At 37.2% G+C, this 17,028-nt stretch overlaps 3 protein-coding genes across 3 annotated transcripts; 2 read left to right on the forward strand and 1 right to left on the reverse strand.

The window, feature by feature from the left end:
* The first annotated feature begins 34 nt into the window (after positions 1-34).
* On the forward strand, positions 35-7,154 carry LOC129803442 (serine/threonine-protein kinase Nek8). The gene is made up of 5 exons (XM_055850018.1): positions 35-261; positions 323-1,460; positions 4,080-4,594; positions 4,673-5,003; positions 7,007-7,154. The coding sequence occupies exons 1-5, from the start codon at positions 84-86 to the stop codon at positions 7,137-7,139; spliced, it is 2,295 nt and encodes a 764-aa protein (XP_055705993.1). The 5' UTR covers positions 35-83; the 3' UTR covers positions 7,140-7,154.
* LOC129803445 (coatomer subunit delta) lies at positions 7,148-17,027 on the reverse strand. Its single transcript, XM_055850022.1, has 4 exons — positions 16,858-17,027; positions 16,673-16,712; positions 15,400-16,609; positions 7,148-7,653 (listed from the first exon to the last, which is right to left on the reverse strand). The coding sequence occupies exons 1-4, from the start codon at positions 16,858-16,860 to the stop codon at positions 7,359-7,361; spliced, it is 1,548 nt and encodes a 515-aa protein (XP_055705997.1). The 5' UTR covers positions 16,861-17,027; the 3' UTR covers positions 7,148-7,358.
* On the forward strand, positions 9,903-11,043 carry LOC129803451 (F-box/LRR-repeat protein 15-like). Its single transcript, XM_055850031.1, has 2 exons — positions 9,903-10,698; positions 10,763-11,043. The coding sequence occupies exons 1-2, from the start codon at positions 9,947-9,949 to the stop codon at positions 10,899-10,901; spliced, it is 891 nt and encodes a 296-aa protein (XP_055706006.1). The 5' UTR covers positions 9,903-9,946; the 3' UTR covers positions 10,902-11,043.
* Position 17,028: the final 1 nt, after the last annotated feature.

Genomic DNA, 17,028 nt, shown 5'->3' on the forward strand with positions numbered 1-17,028 from the left:
TTTCCACGGAAACCATCGCATCATACACAAAGCATTCCCTTATCCTGGGCAAAATATATTCCTCTGTACGCTCTCGAAGGAAGATGTCTCAGAAGCAAGAAACATCGAGAATTGGTGCTTTTTCAAAGGCGTCTGGGACAGATCTTTCAACTCTGTCCACTCTTTCGCGTTTTGGTGATTTACCAGACTCCGTCCCGACCATTTCCACCACCGATGAGGTCATTTTGCCGGAATTTGAGCGTCTCAAGGTCGTTGGGAGAGGTAAAATCTGTGCCTTATGAAAAAAGAACATCCCCTTGTTTCATCTTCCATTCATTCCCAGGATCCTTTGGAATCGCTGTTTTATACCGAAGACGCTCTGACAAGACCTTAGTTGTCCTGAAGCAAGTTAAACTCAGTGAATTGTCCACGGAGGAACGTGCAATGGCCATGAATGAAGTAGAAGTTTTCTCAAAACTCCATCATCCCAATATCATCAGCTATCTAGGAAGCTTTTTACGCGGTGATTTACTCCTAATCGAAATGGAATACGCCGAAGGTGGAACTCTAGCTCAGGTAATAGCTGCTCGAGCACCCACAGATCGTCTCCCTGAGCGTCAAGTCTTGACAATTGTGGAACAAATCACCAGTGCTGTGGCATATCTTCATGCCCAAGCCATCCTCCATCGAGATCTCAAGACAGCCAATGTCTTCTTGAGTAGACGAGGAGTGGCCAAAATTGGAGATTTTGGAATTTCAAAGATTATGCACACCAAAGTGGACACACGAACAATCCTAGGAACACCCTATTACTTCAGCCCAGAAATGTGTGAGGGACGTGACTACGATGCCAAGAGTGATGTCTGGGCTCTGGGATGCATCTTGGGGGAGATGTGTTGCCTGAAAAAAGCCTTCTCCGCCTCAAATCTCTCCCAACTCGTAGCCAAAATCATGGCTGGACAGTATCTACCCCCACCAGCAGGATATTCAACATGTCTAAGAAATCTCCTGAAGCTGCTGCTTCAAGTAAATCCAGCAGATCGCCCTTGTGCTTCTGAAGTACTCCAATACTGGATCCCACTTATCTACCGCCATTTGGGCCCTCAACGAGGCTACACGTACCCCCGTCAGGCTGAAGAAGAAGCCGCAGCAGCCCTTGAACAGCTCACACTCAAACAATACACCGAAGAATCAACTGCAGCCCTGCCAGAACCTCTAACTGAGCGCTCTGTACTTTACCAGTTGCACTCCTTCGGCACTGGTGTCTCAATGCGTGCCCTACCTCTACCAGCTTCTGCGAAAATCAGCCGAGTAGCCACAAATGGGGCCCATTTTGTTGCTGTAACAGCCGATGGTGGAGTATACACCTGGGGTGATGATTCGAAAGGACAACTCGCTTTGGGAGGTTCAGGGGGTGATGGAACAGTCTGGAAGCACTACCCCAGCAAAGTTGAGAGTCTCAAGGAGTATACAGTTGTTGGGTAAGTGCATTAAAAACCAGAGAATACTTCACTGAGCTTTTCTGGTTTCTTCGTGATTTCAGAATACCAGGCGCCTCCATTTCATTATAATAAACTTTTAAATTCTTTTTCTCAATTTCCATGAAAAAATCCATTGAATTTTTACATAATAAATATTTTTTACACCATTTACGACATTTACCAATTGTTCAAAAAAATCAAACGAAATTACAATCAATTTCCCAAAAGAAAAGCTTTGAAACTAATTCACCAAGCGCCTCCATCTCATATATTTTCCTAATTTTGAGTTTTTTTTATAAGAAATTCATGATTATTAACAATCGTTTTTCTTTTAATATTGAAAATGTATATTGTTAGTGTTTAATGCTAATTTTAATTAAAAAAAGAAATAGCCTAAAATGAGCTTTAAATGTGATTTAACTTTTCTGAAGTGCATTTAGAAATCAATTATTTTATTCATCAGATCAGGGGCCCATCAAGCCTAATAAAGATATTTTTTACTTTTCCTTGTAAAAATTTTGCAGCCATTGCACCGGGACTTAAACAAATTTGCTCGTAGTTCTTGTATTATTTCGGCGAACATTATGAAATATGTATTTTTAGATAGTTTTTAATTCACGTTTTCGAAATATATTAGACTGATAAGTCAATTCTCTTCAGAAAAAAACTTGCCAATAGTCTTCATTGGCTCTATCAAAAAAAACGTATGGAAAAGGAAATGTCGAGAGGCCCCTACATCAGATAATGTTTGTTGATCCAGACCAGACTCATTGCCTTTTAGAACTCTCGATTTTAAACTAATATTTTCATTAAAAAAAGTCAAATTGTTCCGATTAATAGAACATCTTACACTGAGAGAAATCCGAAAAAGTTAAAATAACATTCCGGAAATGTTAATTTTACCCTGCATTATTGATCCGAAATCTGTGTAAATATTAAGCTTTTTAGGTGTATTATGGGTTAAAGTTACTCTTTTTCATGTTAATTTTACCCTTAAAAAGGTGTAAAATTAACATTAAAAAATGTTGATATATTTTTACACCTAAAAAGGGTTAAAGTTTTGAAGAAAAGAAGTTAATCGCACCCCCGTTTTTTTCTCAGTGTAGGATTGTGTCATTGTCAGCAAATTTCACTCAGGCCAGGGGAACTGATTATTTTGCTGCGTTACCCAAGAAGCAAAAACTAGTCTTCACGATATAACTTTTAGTAAATTTGATGTATCGACTGAGTCATAACTGAGTCCATTGGAAGTCGTATGATTGGAAGGGGGGAACAACCAAGAAGAAATACGACGTTAGGCTTTCTAATCGGCACATTGGCTCACTTCTATGGCTACCGATTTTAGGCACAATGCCAGTGATGTTAATAGTTACAATAGTTATAATAATAGTTTTATTAAATTCACAATAATAGAGTCATCCCTCTAACAATTGTGAAAAAGAGAAAAAATACAACATAAAAGAGAAAAAATGAACCATAACGTGAGAATTAAAAGTTTACCATTTATATCTCAAATATTCAAATTACTCAAAGTTCTTTCCTAGGATTAAACTAGTTTTTGAGAAGTTTCCTAAAAGCTAAAAATGGAAACATTCCAATTTTCCAAAGCTAAGCTCTTTACATATAACATGAGTACGTTTAGGGAAAATGTTATTTATCTTAAGCTTTAGTTAGGGAGAATAAAATTATTGATACTAAAAAGCAATATTTGGTTGCTCTTTATTTCATCAATTATTTCATGAACTTTTCAGGTGTCTTTGTAGGTTTTCACTGCTCGAACTCTACGGAGATAGCAGTATATAATCCCTCGATTTTTTCACACCCCCAAATTTCCACCTTCCACCCCCCGGAGATCACTTTTTTCAACAAATCTTCGCGTTTCAGACGATTTCTGAGAAATGTCGTCACGCTGCCGTCTGTCCGTCCGTCTGTCATCAGCTCTAGAGGCCAAACGGTTAGAGATAGCGACTTGGGACCTAAGGAAGACCCCCCATAAGCCTACCCAAGGATCGTTAACATGTCCCTCATTTCCCCCACCCCCCTTCCCCTCCAAAACTATGTTTAGTGATTACCCAGGCGAACATTTCGTCCATATGCGAAAATACCGTTGAATCATTCCTAATAACGGTTTTTCAAAGTCAAACGTTAAAAAGACACTAGAGAGCGCATTTATTAAGCAAATGGGGTCATGTTTAGGGTCGTTGGAAAGGTCTTGGAATTTCCTATAAAACTGAATCGGTTACAATCGGTTTTGAATCGGTAATGAACCGGTTCATAACCGATAAAAAAAATTTATCTGAAAATCAATCCTATTACTATTAGAACTAGTTTGAGGGATCTTTTGAGAGATTTATGAATTGATTCAAATCGGTTGAGAACCGGTAAACGGTAAATGATGCGAAAATACTTTTGCGGTATAGCATCTAAGTCACGAGTTTGAGCATTTCGCAAAGCCTGGGACGCTTTGCCACCCCTTTTATTGAAATAATTCCATCAATAATAAATATTTAGGATTATTCTATATTCCACAAAGTAGTAACGTTACTTATAATGCTTATAATTAAATCTCCACTGGCCTCCCTTTTGAATTTTAATCAATTTCCCCTTAAATTCCCCTAGAGCGAGTTGTGGGGATCAGTTTACAATCTTCTGGACCAACACAGGCGTCGTTCTGAGTTGTGGGGACAATTCCCATGGCATCCTTGGCCATGGAGACACTGCAAATCGCTCTCGGCCAAGTGTCATTGATCGACTGCATGGCTTTAAAGTCATTCAGGTGGCTTGTGGTGCTCACCACGTGGCAGCTCTTACCTCCACTGGCACAATTTTTACATGGGGATCAAGTCGATCAGGTGCCTTAGGATTAGGCTCCAGCACCACCGCCACATTGCCCACTCCCGTGTCAGCAATTGGAGGCGGAGAAAATCGCGTGTCAGCAATTTATGCAGGGATTAACTGTACTTTGGCTCTCCTGGATTCCGGGGAGGTTTATGCTACTGGTGCCAACACCAAGAATCGCCTGGGATTTAGCCCAAGTGTCAATAAGACTATGAGATTCAGAAAAATTGCCCAAATAGCAAAAAGAGTGGTTGATTTATCTGTTGCTGAAGAGCATACAGCTTTTATTTTGGAAGGTAGTATATGGTAGTATTAATTAGGTCACAGAAGCAATTTAGTTAAAGGATGTCATATTTTTCTTTGTCTATTAATAGGGGGCTACGTTGTAACCCTTGGAGATAATTTCTACGGTCAACGAGGTTTAGGACACAACAGAAGCCCTCCAGAATCCGCCAATCTTGTCACTGGCATCAAAAGCAAATTCATTGTGCGCGTGAGATGCACATCTACGGGATCGGTAGTCTTCTCAGACGACAATGTCGTGAGTTTCTGGGGCACCAGATTTGGGGTACCCACGGAAAACTTCCCAGACACCCTGACTACGGATTCAGACTATCGACTAGGTGGCAATACAGCTGCATTTACGAACTTCCTAGTTGCTGTCTATAAATCCGAACTCATACTGGATCCCATTGATATTCTTGCGTAAGTTTATCAAAAAATTTTAGGTAAATTCTTTTCATATTCAAATTTTTGAAGCGAATTTAATAGAAACTTGTAGCAATGCAATTATGTGGGCATTTCGTCCATATACGAAAATACCGTTCAAATATTCCTAATAACGATTTTTCAAGGTCAAAAGTTTAAAAGGTTCCAAAAGAGCGTATTTCTCAACCGAAAGGGTTTATTCTTGGGCTCGCTGGAAAGGTCTTGGAATGTTTGACAAGACGGAACAAATTTCAATCGGTTTTGAACCGGTAATGAACCGGTTATAAACCAATGACTAATTATTGTCCGAAAATCATTTTTATTTACTCCAAAGCCATTTTGGAGGATCTATTAAGTGGTTCATGAATCGGTTTAAATTAGTTGTGAAACGGTAAATGACGCGTAATTACTTTTGAGATATACGGCATTAAGTCACGAGTTCGAGCACTTCGCAAATCCGAAACGTTTTGCCACCGCTTTTACTGCTCGAACTCCACGGAGAGAAGAAAAATTTCCACCTTCCACCCCCCGGAAACCACTTTTGTCAACAAATCTTTACGTTTCAGACGATCTCTGAGAAATATCGTCACGCTGTTTGTCCGCCTGTCCCTCCGGCTATCTACAGCTCTAGAGGCCAAATGGTAAGAGATAGCGGCGTGGGACCTTCGGGAGACCCCCCATAAGTCGACCCAAGGATCGATAACATGCCCCTTATTTTACCCCAACCCCTCCCCTTTCCCTCCGAAATCATGTTTTTTTGGGATTTCTCGAAAACGTGTCGTGCAATTTTATTTTATTTTTGCGTAATGTTTAGTGATTACCCAGACCCAGACGAGCATTTCGTCCTTAGACGAAATCCGTCAAATCATTGCTCTACCTGCCGATTTTACTCGGAGTTTTTTTTGAATTGTAACGGTGTATTTCAATATATTCAGAGAAAATCTGTAGATTTTCGGAAGAAATTCTGCCGAAAATCTACAGATTCTCGGCAGAATTTCTGCATTGGAAATCTGCATAGTGCCCATTGTCTCAACAAAAATATTGTTGATTTATCAAGAAACTGTAGTAGTTACAAAGAAAATGGTATGCTCTTAACAGCGATTAAACATTTTAGATAACTAAAAAAATGCGAGCAAAAATACTACAGTAGACTCTCACTCAATCGGCTCTTTCTCAATCGGGCGTCAAATTTTGTTGACAGTTTTCACGCTTAATTATGAAGCTAATTTGCTCAAATTTGCTGTAGTTCTTCCTATTTTATCGTGATTCTTTATAATTGAGCACTTTTTGTGGAATTTACAAAGGCTTTGACGCTAAATTCTATCGCAAAACCGGATGACATTTTGCCCCATATTCACGATTGAGAGAGAGTCTACTGTAATTTCTTAAAAATCGCCCATGGAATGTTGCAAAAACACGAAATTTAGGTCGACACTGTGTTTAAAGTTTTCACTTCAATTCTATTGCTTTTTAAACAATTTTGGATAATCTTTTAAATGATTTATGAATCGGATCAAAACGGTTGAGCCACGAGTCCGAGCATTTCGCAAAGCCTGGGAAGCTTTGCCACCCCTTTATTGAAGTATTTTGCTATGCATCTAAAATGGAAGTTCGTTTGAGCAAACCTGTATCTGGCAATGCTTACAAATACAATTCTTCCATGCCAATGACATTGGATTATTAATTCGAAGAGTTTCTCAAGGTTAAACATTTAATAGCTCTAGACAGGACATTTCTTGACAGAGATTAGTTAACAAGATCCACAGCCAATTTAGAACCATTAAGTTATTCAAGGATAGGCCAGTTTTTTTGGAGAAATTACAACAAAGAATAAATAAATAAAAGCAATTAATTATTTAGTCTAGCAAAATTCATTATTCCTGCTAGAAATTGGGGACCTTCCTGAACAAAATATCAAAATTCTTGAAACAAAAATTTGCCGAGGAAAATTTTAAAGAAAAAAATAGGGAAAGAAAACTTACCTGTTATCTTCTTTCCAGGCTCTATTCCTCACCTGAGCAGTTGTCCAAGGGGCACTACGTCAAAATCGGCGACATTGTTCCCCTTCAGCACAGCACTCTGATCCTGGTCAACACGACAAATCCTTTGATTTCTTCACCGGAACTCAATTAGATCAGCCATTTCTTCTTATAATAGATCCTTTAATAGTTCACCACTCAGGGCAATTGAAAAGGGCGGGAAAAAAACATTTTGGGGGATTATAAAAATGTGCTCTGCCTCGGTTCCCATCAGTGCCCCACCGCGAGAAAAAAAATACGACCGATAGTTATCCAGAGGTGAGAATGCTTTTTGTGTCTGTTTTGTGGAAAAGAAGCCTTGAAGACTATGCAATCACACAATTTCATACTTTTCAGCATAGAAGACAGTTTCCGTGGAGAATTTTACCGTCATGTCATCATCCACTTGAGCCACATCCAACGCCTTGATGTCAGCATAGGGTGTCTTGGACACAAAAGCCACATTGAGTGGGAAGAAGTCACCGGGAATGGATGCTGGTACACTGAATTCCATCGAACCGGCTTTGTTGTTCACATCGACAATTGGCAGACTCCATGTCAAGGTATTTTTCCGGGAATCGTGATTGTAATCACCATCGCACTCAGCAATTGACGGAACAGCTCCAATTCTGCAAGCAATGCAAAAGAGGATTCAATGTTAGAAAAAAAATCCATCACATTTTTTATAAAATTATATACTTTATAATTTGTTGTAATTTATCATTAAATTTTAAATGCTTTTAGAAATGTTGCAAATATGAAGATTAACTTAAAAATAGCATCATGGTTTTCTCATCTGTTCGTTTAGTCGTCATAAATCTAGAGGCCAAACGGTTTGGGATAACAACTTGGGCTCTTTTGATGACCCTTCGTAATGTGACTCAGTGATCATTAAAATTAACTTCATTCTTTCTCACTGCTTCAGATCCTTGCATTAATGTGAGCTAACTCGAAATGTACGCAAATTCGATTTAGAGCTGAAATTGTGAGTCACCATTCAGTTATTTTGAATCAAATTCGTGAAATTATACAAATTTTATATTTAAACCAAAATATCAAAGATTTGGATGGAGTGACAGAAAAGTGATATATGGGTGAAATGTAGACCAGAATGTTCTCTATAATTTTGCCGTAGAACTTGAACTCATCGATTACTCAGAAGCCGAGATAATCGACGTTGTTTGTTTCTGAACTCGCTTTTTCGACCAGAGCGCCCCAAGTGTTCATTTGTTGAACTTCAACTATGTCAAAGAATTGTTGTATTTTGCGAGACTTTCCATTTAAACCCCTATTTTAAGTGTCTTGGTGGAGTAGAGGCAGTCAAATTGGCATCTGAATGGTTTCAAAGCGTTATTATGGGAATAGTCCATTTTTTCACACTTAAATGGCAAAATCTAGTAGATAGCGTAGTCTGATCGAAAAATGATGCTTTCTCTTCTTATGCCGAAGTGATTATCAAGATCGGTTAAGCACGTGTCGAGATAATTGAGGTTATGTGATATTGAAATTGGTTTTTCGACTGTGGAGTCCCTGGTGTTGATACCACAAAGTTCAAATGTTCTAGAAAGTTGTAGCATTGTGTGAGGTTTTTAAATTGAGCCCACTTATTTTAAAATCGGTCAAATAAAACCGGATATATAGCGTTTTGAATTTCGTGAAGTTTAACCCCTCATATCTCCGGTTCTATTATAATCACAGCGAACCCATGCCACTTTTTGGAAACCTCATGGCCTAGTCTACAACACTCCAAAAATTTCATTAACTTGCACAATGGAGTTTTTGAGAAAAATGAGTTTGAATTTTGATGAATTTCGACGCTATCGCACCGCCACCTGTGGTGACTTTTTGAACTTCCATCTGAAAGTGCTCATTGAAACGAAATCAAAAATTCAAAATTTAGGTCAAAATGTTAATTAGAACCGGAGATAGAGGTGGGTCAATATTCGAACTTTGACCCTTCATAACTCGGGTCAGGGATTATCTATCGACTTAAGTTTTTTTTGTTTGATAGGTATAATCAACAGCTACAACATACTAAAATTTCAGCCCGATGCACAAAGGAATTTTCGAGTTATTAAACATATTAAAATTTGATAATGATCGATGTCATAGAAGCGGAGCTTTTGAGAATACAAAAAAGGGGGTATTCAAAATGATAGAAGAAGGGGTGGGGAGAGGGGGTCAATACACCAACTTGCAATTTCCCCCCGATATATAAGCTTTGGCGAAAACCGCAAGTACAGTGCCCGCTTTCTAATCCGGATCGCCGTAATCCGGACGAGTTATCGACGGTTACATTTAAAATCATTTTGAGGTTATGTATGCACGAGTATTCAACAATGAAAATGAATTATCCTGTGATGTTTTTGTTTAATAAATGAAGTATAATAGCATAGGAATTCTCTAATTATGTATTTTTAAACTTCTTTAAAAATTTTATTCTAATTCTAGAAAAAAACCTTGTATTATATTTTCGAGACGTTGAACAAATTCAAAAAAATCCATCCGGATTACGAAGCGGACATATGTCATATTATTGCCCAATCATCTGGATTACGATGCGGGCACTGTAGATATCTTTCTTAGTTTGGGAACTATTAAGCTCCAAAAAGTGGCCGGACGGCCGGGAACGTAACTTATCCATCCATATATTCGTGATCAGGAAGTGGCCAAACACATTCTGGCAGAGTTTGGGGCCGATCGGAGGACATGAAATTTTGTTAGGACTATAGTAGGTGAGATTTTTAAGAATCTTACCTAATTTATGAATGAATTCCGAGGATTTTTCCTCTTTAATTTTGGCTATTGGGTAAAATGACATTTAAAACGTCACATAATCTGTCAAAACTTGTTCTAAAATCCGCGCGGTCTTAATAAAATTCAGTTCAGAACGTTCAGAAGTTCTTATCTCAAGTTAAAAGAATGGATTACGAAGAAATACCTTTAAATCTGTTTGATCTGCCAATGGAAGATATTTTAGTGACACACGTTGGAAAGTATTTATCAGAACGAGATTTGTTTACATTGAGATGTTGTTCACATGCCTGCAAAAAGCTGGTTGATCTAATATTTGCAAGGGAGACTGGCATGTTCTACGAGGATTCGGATTATTTAAAAAACAGAGAAAATCCTAAAAAATTAATTCCAGGATCAAAGGAAGCGGAATTACTTAATAAAAAAATAAACTGCAAAATCCTTCACTTTCGTGTTCAAGCTCAAACTTTTCGTCTTCTCCGTCAATTGAGCTTGGAATATTTGTCATGGCTCACGGATGATCTACTTTCAGAACTTCTATGGAATAATCCCCTTCTTGAAGATGTAGAAATCGTAAGCTGTGATCAAGTAACAGAAAAAGGCATATTTCCACTTGCTGTAAATTGCAAGTACCTGAAAATGCTTGATCTGTATGAAATGCCTGTCAATGATTGTTTTATCAAAGCACTTGCTGAACAAGAAAATCAATTAAGCCTAATAAATTTGAACTTCAATCCCATCTCCGTATCAGAACAATATCTAAATGCTTTCTTTGAGAAGCAACCCTCTTTGACCATGATCTTTATCGCAGATATTAAAACCAATGTGCGATCAGTTCTCTTCAGTATCGTTAAATCTTGCAAGAATCTGACTTTTTTAAACATTACGGATTGTTTTGATGTCGATGATGAAGCCGTATTGTAAGTATAATATCACAATTATTTTAAAACAACGGATTTATACGAATAATCCTCGGTTTTACAGGAGTATCGTAAACGGTTGTCCCAAGATTGAATGCATCATATTCAATAAATATGACGAGCCCAATTGGAAGCAATCTTTCCCGCTGATATCTCAAAATACGTGGGATCTTTTGGAATGTAAGAATATTGACACAAGATAAGAGTATGTGTTCTAAACTTGAATTACCGAGAATTCTCAAAAAATATAACTTAATGCGAATTAAAAAAAACAACTATTAAAATGTGATTTATAACTGAATTATGAGAAATAAAATAAGTGAATTTTTTAAACTGCATATACACGTTTTTTCCTAATCATCTGTGATAGGCCAGGCTCATGACATGACTCATCATATCAATTGAAAAATATTTTCAAAAATACTTAAAACTAAAAAGAAATGGAAGCAAAAAGGCTTAACAGATCTTTGTTTTAAAAGTGGAAAATTGACCGAAAAAAAAAGTGTGAACAACTGGGATGGGGCCTCACTCCAGATCCAGATTATCACCGAGAGAGTATCCCTATTCGATCTCACTCCCACGACGATGGTCCGTTTCATGGACAAAAAGAGCGATCATTCTTCTTGGCTTCGCTAGTCAACATCATCCAGTCCTGTCAGACCCTTCACTCATTACACTATACATTACACAGTCATATTAATATTCATATTCACTGACAATCTTCATCACACTCTGAGGTTCTGATCTAATCGCACTATACCGCTGTTTTAACGGCATTTTAAGGATTTTTCGATTATTACAGAAGTAGATAGAGATAGAGAGAAATCTGGTTTTATCTAAAAAAAAAATTGAACAGGGTGCTTATAAGCATCAATGTCCTAGGTTTAAAGTCAATATTTTCAATACTACAGTAAGGTGTGGTAACTGGATCGTTTTCCGTAGAGTGCTACCTTAACGCTTGTTTTTGGACTGATAACATTCTTTTCTACTACTTCTAAATCCATAGAATTATTCACTGTTTCATTCAGAAACATAATATAAAAAAAAAATATTAAAGAAAATTTATAAAATAATGATAATATTGAAATAAGTCAGCATGCACTAACTTGGTCGCCTTTTCGCTAATTCACTTTTAATTAAAACTTTGGATTTAAAATACTTTTTTCACAAGGAAAAGACAATAATGTTTTCAATCAACCAACTGTCATTAGCGAAAATATCAATGCTAGAAAATTTTTAGTGAAGAACCCAGTTGGCACAAGATTGAAATGAGTCGATTACACTCACTTATTTAATGGATAAAAATATTATTTTTGCTTTTTCTCAAATTTGAATAGTTATAATTATGTTACTGTCGTGACTATATTACGGAAATAAAAGTATTATTTTAAGTAGATTAGTCATAAACGGTCCAGATAGCGAAGCGCCCAGATTAGCACACTCGACTATAATTTATTTCTTTGGCACTTTCTTTTCAGAAGGGTTGTTCAGAATCTTGGAAATCTGTTTATCGTCTTTGTTTTAACTTAAATTAATATTAATACGTTTAAAAATGATTTAATATGTAGATATGAGTTTGACTATAATTTTGGACAACTTGCTTGTAATTTTGACAGCCAATCCGCATCAATAAGATGTCTATTATTCTCCATTTCAAGAACCTATCTAACCAAGTCTTGTACCTGATCATGAGAAGTAATAGTAGAAGATCACAAGGAGCCCAGAAACTTTCCATATCATTCATTAAAGTGAATTGACTTAGGTACTTCAAGTACGCACAGACTCGCGCATTCCCTGGCCTTTCCGGTTTACAGACAATTTACAGACAAATTCGTGCATGAAATATATTTTTCTTTACACGAAACTCACCGCCCGCATAATTATTATGGCCAACGCACAATAACTTTTGTTTTGTAAACATATTTTTGACAATTCAATAAGAGTGAGTGAGATCTAGATCTAGTCATCTCGCTCACTCTCATATAAAATTTTGAAAACATGTTTACAAATAAAAGTTATTGTGTGCTAGGCATTATTTTTAATAAAAAACACTAAAATCACTCACAATCTTTGTCTAATTTTGAAAACAAATAAAATAATTTGGAAAATCCATCTTGGCACTGACAGCTGAGCAACACGGCCGGCAACATAATTTTCTTGGTTCCGCTGCTCACCACCACGAACGCAAAATAGTGTCCTTCACATATATTTAGTAAGGGGTATTTTGTATGAGATCTTCTTAAAAGTAAGGTATGAAAGATAGGGGTTAATTCGGGATATAATCCACGCTTGACTGGTCAGACGGGGTTTAATGCTAGGGTAGAGTAAGCCCTTTTCGCCACCTTAAGGATTTATACCCTTGTTATTCTTACAATTTTTGTCGCAAGAAAATGAAATTTTCTGTACAGATACAGATGCTTTGAAGCATTGTCTTTCTATTAAGCCTGGAGACTTCGCGGGAATTTTCGGGCATCTAGTTGAAAGAATTCATTTTCTGCAGCAATGCATGTTTCAGTACTTTTCCCCACTTTGTAAACACTTTTTCGCCACTGTGTAAGCACTTTTTTGCCATTTGTTTTCAATTGATTTTAAAAAAAAAAACAGCTGCTTTCGAAAACCCCCAAAAGTACACGGCACAGTACTTTTCTTATTTAACACCGATACCAGACAATTATTAGAGTATTACGAATGATTTTTTGCACGTTCTTTATTTGCAAAAAAAAAATAATTGAAAATTGTTTGTGTTTCAACCAAATTCCGCGAGGTGCGCCACTTGTCAAATGCTTGGAAAAATTAGTGGCGAAAAGTACTTACACAGCGGAAAAAAGTAAGCCCTTTTCACCAAATCCGAATTTCATAAACTTTTTTAGATAACATTATTAAAAATAATATTACAATAAACTTTAGTTAATAAGAGATTTAGTTTCAGTGAAAAATATCAAATACTCTACAGCAAAAACACAAAATGATGCAAGATAATCTCTCTGAGCGTTGACAAGTTTCTCAAGAACTCCATATTTTTTTTGGTAATTGTTCACCTTGTCGAGAATTTCTTTTAATAATTTGCAAATAATTTATTCTGCAAATAACCTGATATGGTTTTTTGATCCGTTGGACTAGAGGTCACGAAATAATAATCATTTCGTAGGGTAAATTAAACTAATTCAAAACTTGTTCTAAATGGAAATTTTTCTCTATTCCAAATGGAAACGTCATTGTTTTCATGATAAATACAGTACTAAATTACTATATTTATATACTTTAGTTTCATTATTTAGTTAATTTTGCTCCAAATAAAGCGAAAACCCATTCATATTCACAAATTGTATTTTTTTTTAATTTCTCAGAAAAATTAAAAGTGTACCTTTTCACCATTGAATTTTTCATAGATCGCCCATGTTTTCCAATGAAAAACACAATGAGGTGACTTGTTTATACGTTTTGTTTAACATTTCAAGTTTTCAAATGAAATAATTACCTATTTCGTGAACAAAAAAGGGGTTTTTCTGAAATGTCTGCCAATGGTTCAGTAGTAAACACCGGAAATATGATTTTTTTGGAGAGATTTTCTTATTGTTTTAGAAGGGAAGGAGAAAAGACCAAGAATAAGAACAAATTCTGCACTCAAGAGCAACTCAACAAAGTTTTAGAATTAGAAACTCCAATTAGACATTTGGATTAACTTGTTTCCAATAGAAGTATTTTACACTCGCGTATTTTTCTTATAGGGTAAGTGTGCCAAATTTCGGCATAGTTGCATGCAAGCGTCAAAGTCTCAAGTTTGAAATGTAATATTTTAAATTCATATTGATTTTTTTTATTCTTTCTTTTTAAAAGAGTGTTGCTTGAAACCTTGTAAAGAGTTTACCGTCTTTATTTACTCTAAAATCATTCTTAATACATTTTAAAATGAATAAAAATATAGACATAGCTTTGGTGCCCTATTTCGGCCACCTTCATTCTCATAGTTCCTTGCCCTTCGGGAATTTTTTTCCAATGTCTTTTTCACGTCATCTCGTTTGTCGTAGCTACATTTTTTGTTATTCTTTTGCATTGTACAATCTTTAGAGTATGTAAAATCTAAAAGTTCATGGAAATTCGAAGAACAAAAAAGGTGGCCGGAATTTGGCACTCTAACCCTATTTAAGAAATTTTCAATCTATATTTAAAGAATTTTCATTAAACTGTAATATTCTAAAAGAGTCAAGGAGCAAATTTATGTAATTCTCTTCAGAAAAAATATGAACTTAATGTGCTGAATCTTCTATCACAGTTACAGTGTCTGGAAATTGCTTTGGATTAGGACATTTACCCTAGTTCCATGAGCTCATAATTCCCTTAAAAAGTGATTTTATTTGTACGTGGCGAAAAAGTACTGACTCTACCCTAAAAAAAAGTTTCAAGGGATCCGATCGGGTAAGTGGGACAACTAACCGATGGGAAAAACACTGACGGTATAGGGTATGTCAGCCATGACAATATAATGACTGGTGTTCAACCGGGTTAGGAAAAAACACGACAAAAAGGGCTTCGCATCCCGAATGAACACAAAATTCCTCGAGTACATCCCTGCTCAAAGAAAATATTTTTTTGTGGAATTTCTTTGATTTCAAAAATATTTTTGAAATTTTTTTCTCGAAATTTCAGTGGAATATCACCTAAAAATTAAGAAATAATAATAAAAAAAATTGTTAGACTTACGGCAACGGAATCGTGATGGTAACATCGCGCAGCTCAAGATGCGTATGTTCCAGCTCGTACTCAATATTTACATCACATCCGCCATCCCCATTCTCCGACGGCCAGCAATTGATGGTGAGCGGAATGGCATTCTCTTCTTGCGTCTGGAAGCGCCACTTCAGCACTCCCACGTCGGTATTGTGCGGAAATGGCTTGGCTGGATTCTTGAGGCCAATCTGTGTTTTGGTCTTGAACAATTCCTTATCCACATTCGGATGTGTCTGTAGCTGAATCCCACGCTGATCGCGATTTTCCAGCTGCACCCGAATCCTGCCCAATTTTTCATCACTTATCCTCAGTGTCAGCAATCCGGATAGCTCAAATTTCTGGACACCACCATCTCGTCCCAGACGAACTACAAGTTTATCCTCAATGTGCAAATGGATATCTTCCATTGGCACATCAGAAACCGGTTTGGGCTTAGCGATGCCCTGAGCTGGTGCCTGAGCTGGAACGCTGGCAATCTTTTCACCCTCATTCTTCAACTGATCCACAAAAGTATCCACATCCTTGCCCTTCCCACCCAATTTCATGGCATTCCTCGGAGCAGGAGCCTTCGTGGGTGTCGGCTTGACATCATTCACCGTGCTGATGGATGGCGTTGAGCCAATGGTGAGATTCGAGATACCAGACCCAAAGGAATCTCCGCCAGGAGTAAAACCACTGCTCCTCATCGATGACATACCCTTCTTGGCGGACTCCATTCGCTGCCTCTGCAACTCCTTAGCCTTCTCGCGCATCTTCATCTTGGCCTCTCGTTCCTGCGTCTGACGCACTGCCTGGAACACTTTCTCCTCATGCGAATCCATCTCGACAAATGTCTTTATCTGGGCCAAATTGACACTCTCACGATAACCAAGGGCAACAATCTCGTCAAAAGCAAAGATCAAATTGAAGGCATTGTCGAGAATTTCTCGCTCATCGAGATTCCGACAGCATTCTGGGATGACTTTTGAAAACAGCCTCAGTGTTTCCAAATCTTCAAGGATATTGCTGGCTTTTGTGGTAATCAGCAGCATATACAGCTTCTCCATCGGCTGATACACATACCTCACTGAATCTGTCTCCACGAAAGTGTGCTGCTTCCCAGGAGTCATCAACTTAGGAAAAGCAGCCAACAATCCTTCAATTCTTGCCTTTGTCATCTCCACAAACTGCCGGGAAACTATGGCTAAAATTGAACAATTTTCCATTAGTTTCTCCTCTCAAATCCTTCATCAATGCCTAAACTTACTTTTCCCGACTTTTGTACAAACTGCCGCAGCGATTAACACCTGAAAATTCATAAAAGAAAAATTTTTGTATGAACACTTGCGAAAACATGGAAGCCATTTCTGGGACAAAACATCATTTTTCATAGGCTCCCATTGCACTAAATACGTAACAAAAACTTTGATTTTCACCCTAAAAACCACCTACCATTTCTCCTCTTGCTGAATATTGAAAACTTTCCGCGAAAAACCACTGGAAAATAGGGCAATTAAGTGAAAATCTAGGAGGTTTAATCACCACGAAAAACCGATCGACGTGTCAAGTGATTTTATCATCTATACGACTGTAGCGCCAACTAGCGGAAAAATCCACCCTGTC

This window comes from Phlebotomus papatasi, chromosome 2 (genome assembly GCF_024763615.1).
Source record: "Phlebotomus papatasi isolate M1 chromosome 2, Ppap_2.1, whole genome shotgun sequence".
Classification (NCBI taxonomy): domain Eukaryota; kingdom Metazoa; phylum Arthropoda; class Insecta; order Diptera; family Psychodidae; genus Phlebotomus; species Phlebotomus papatasi.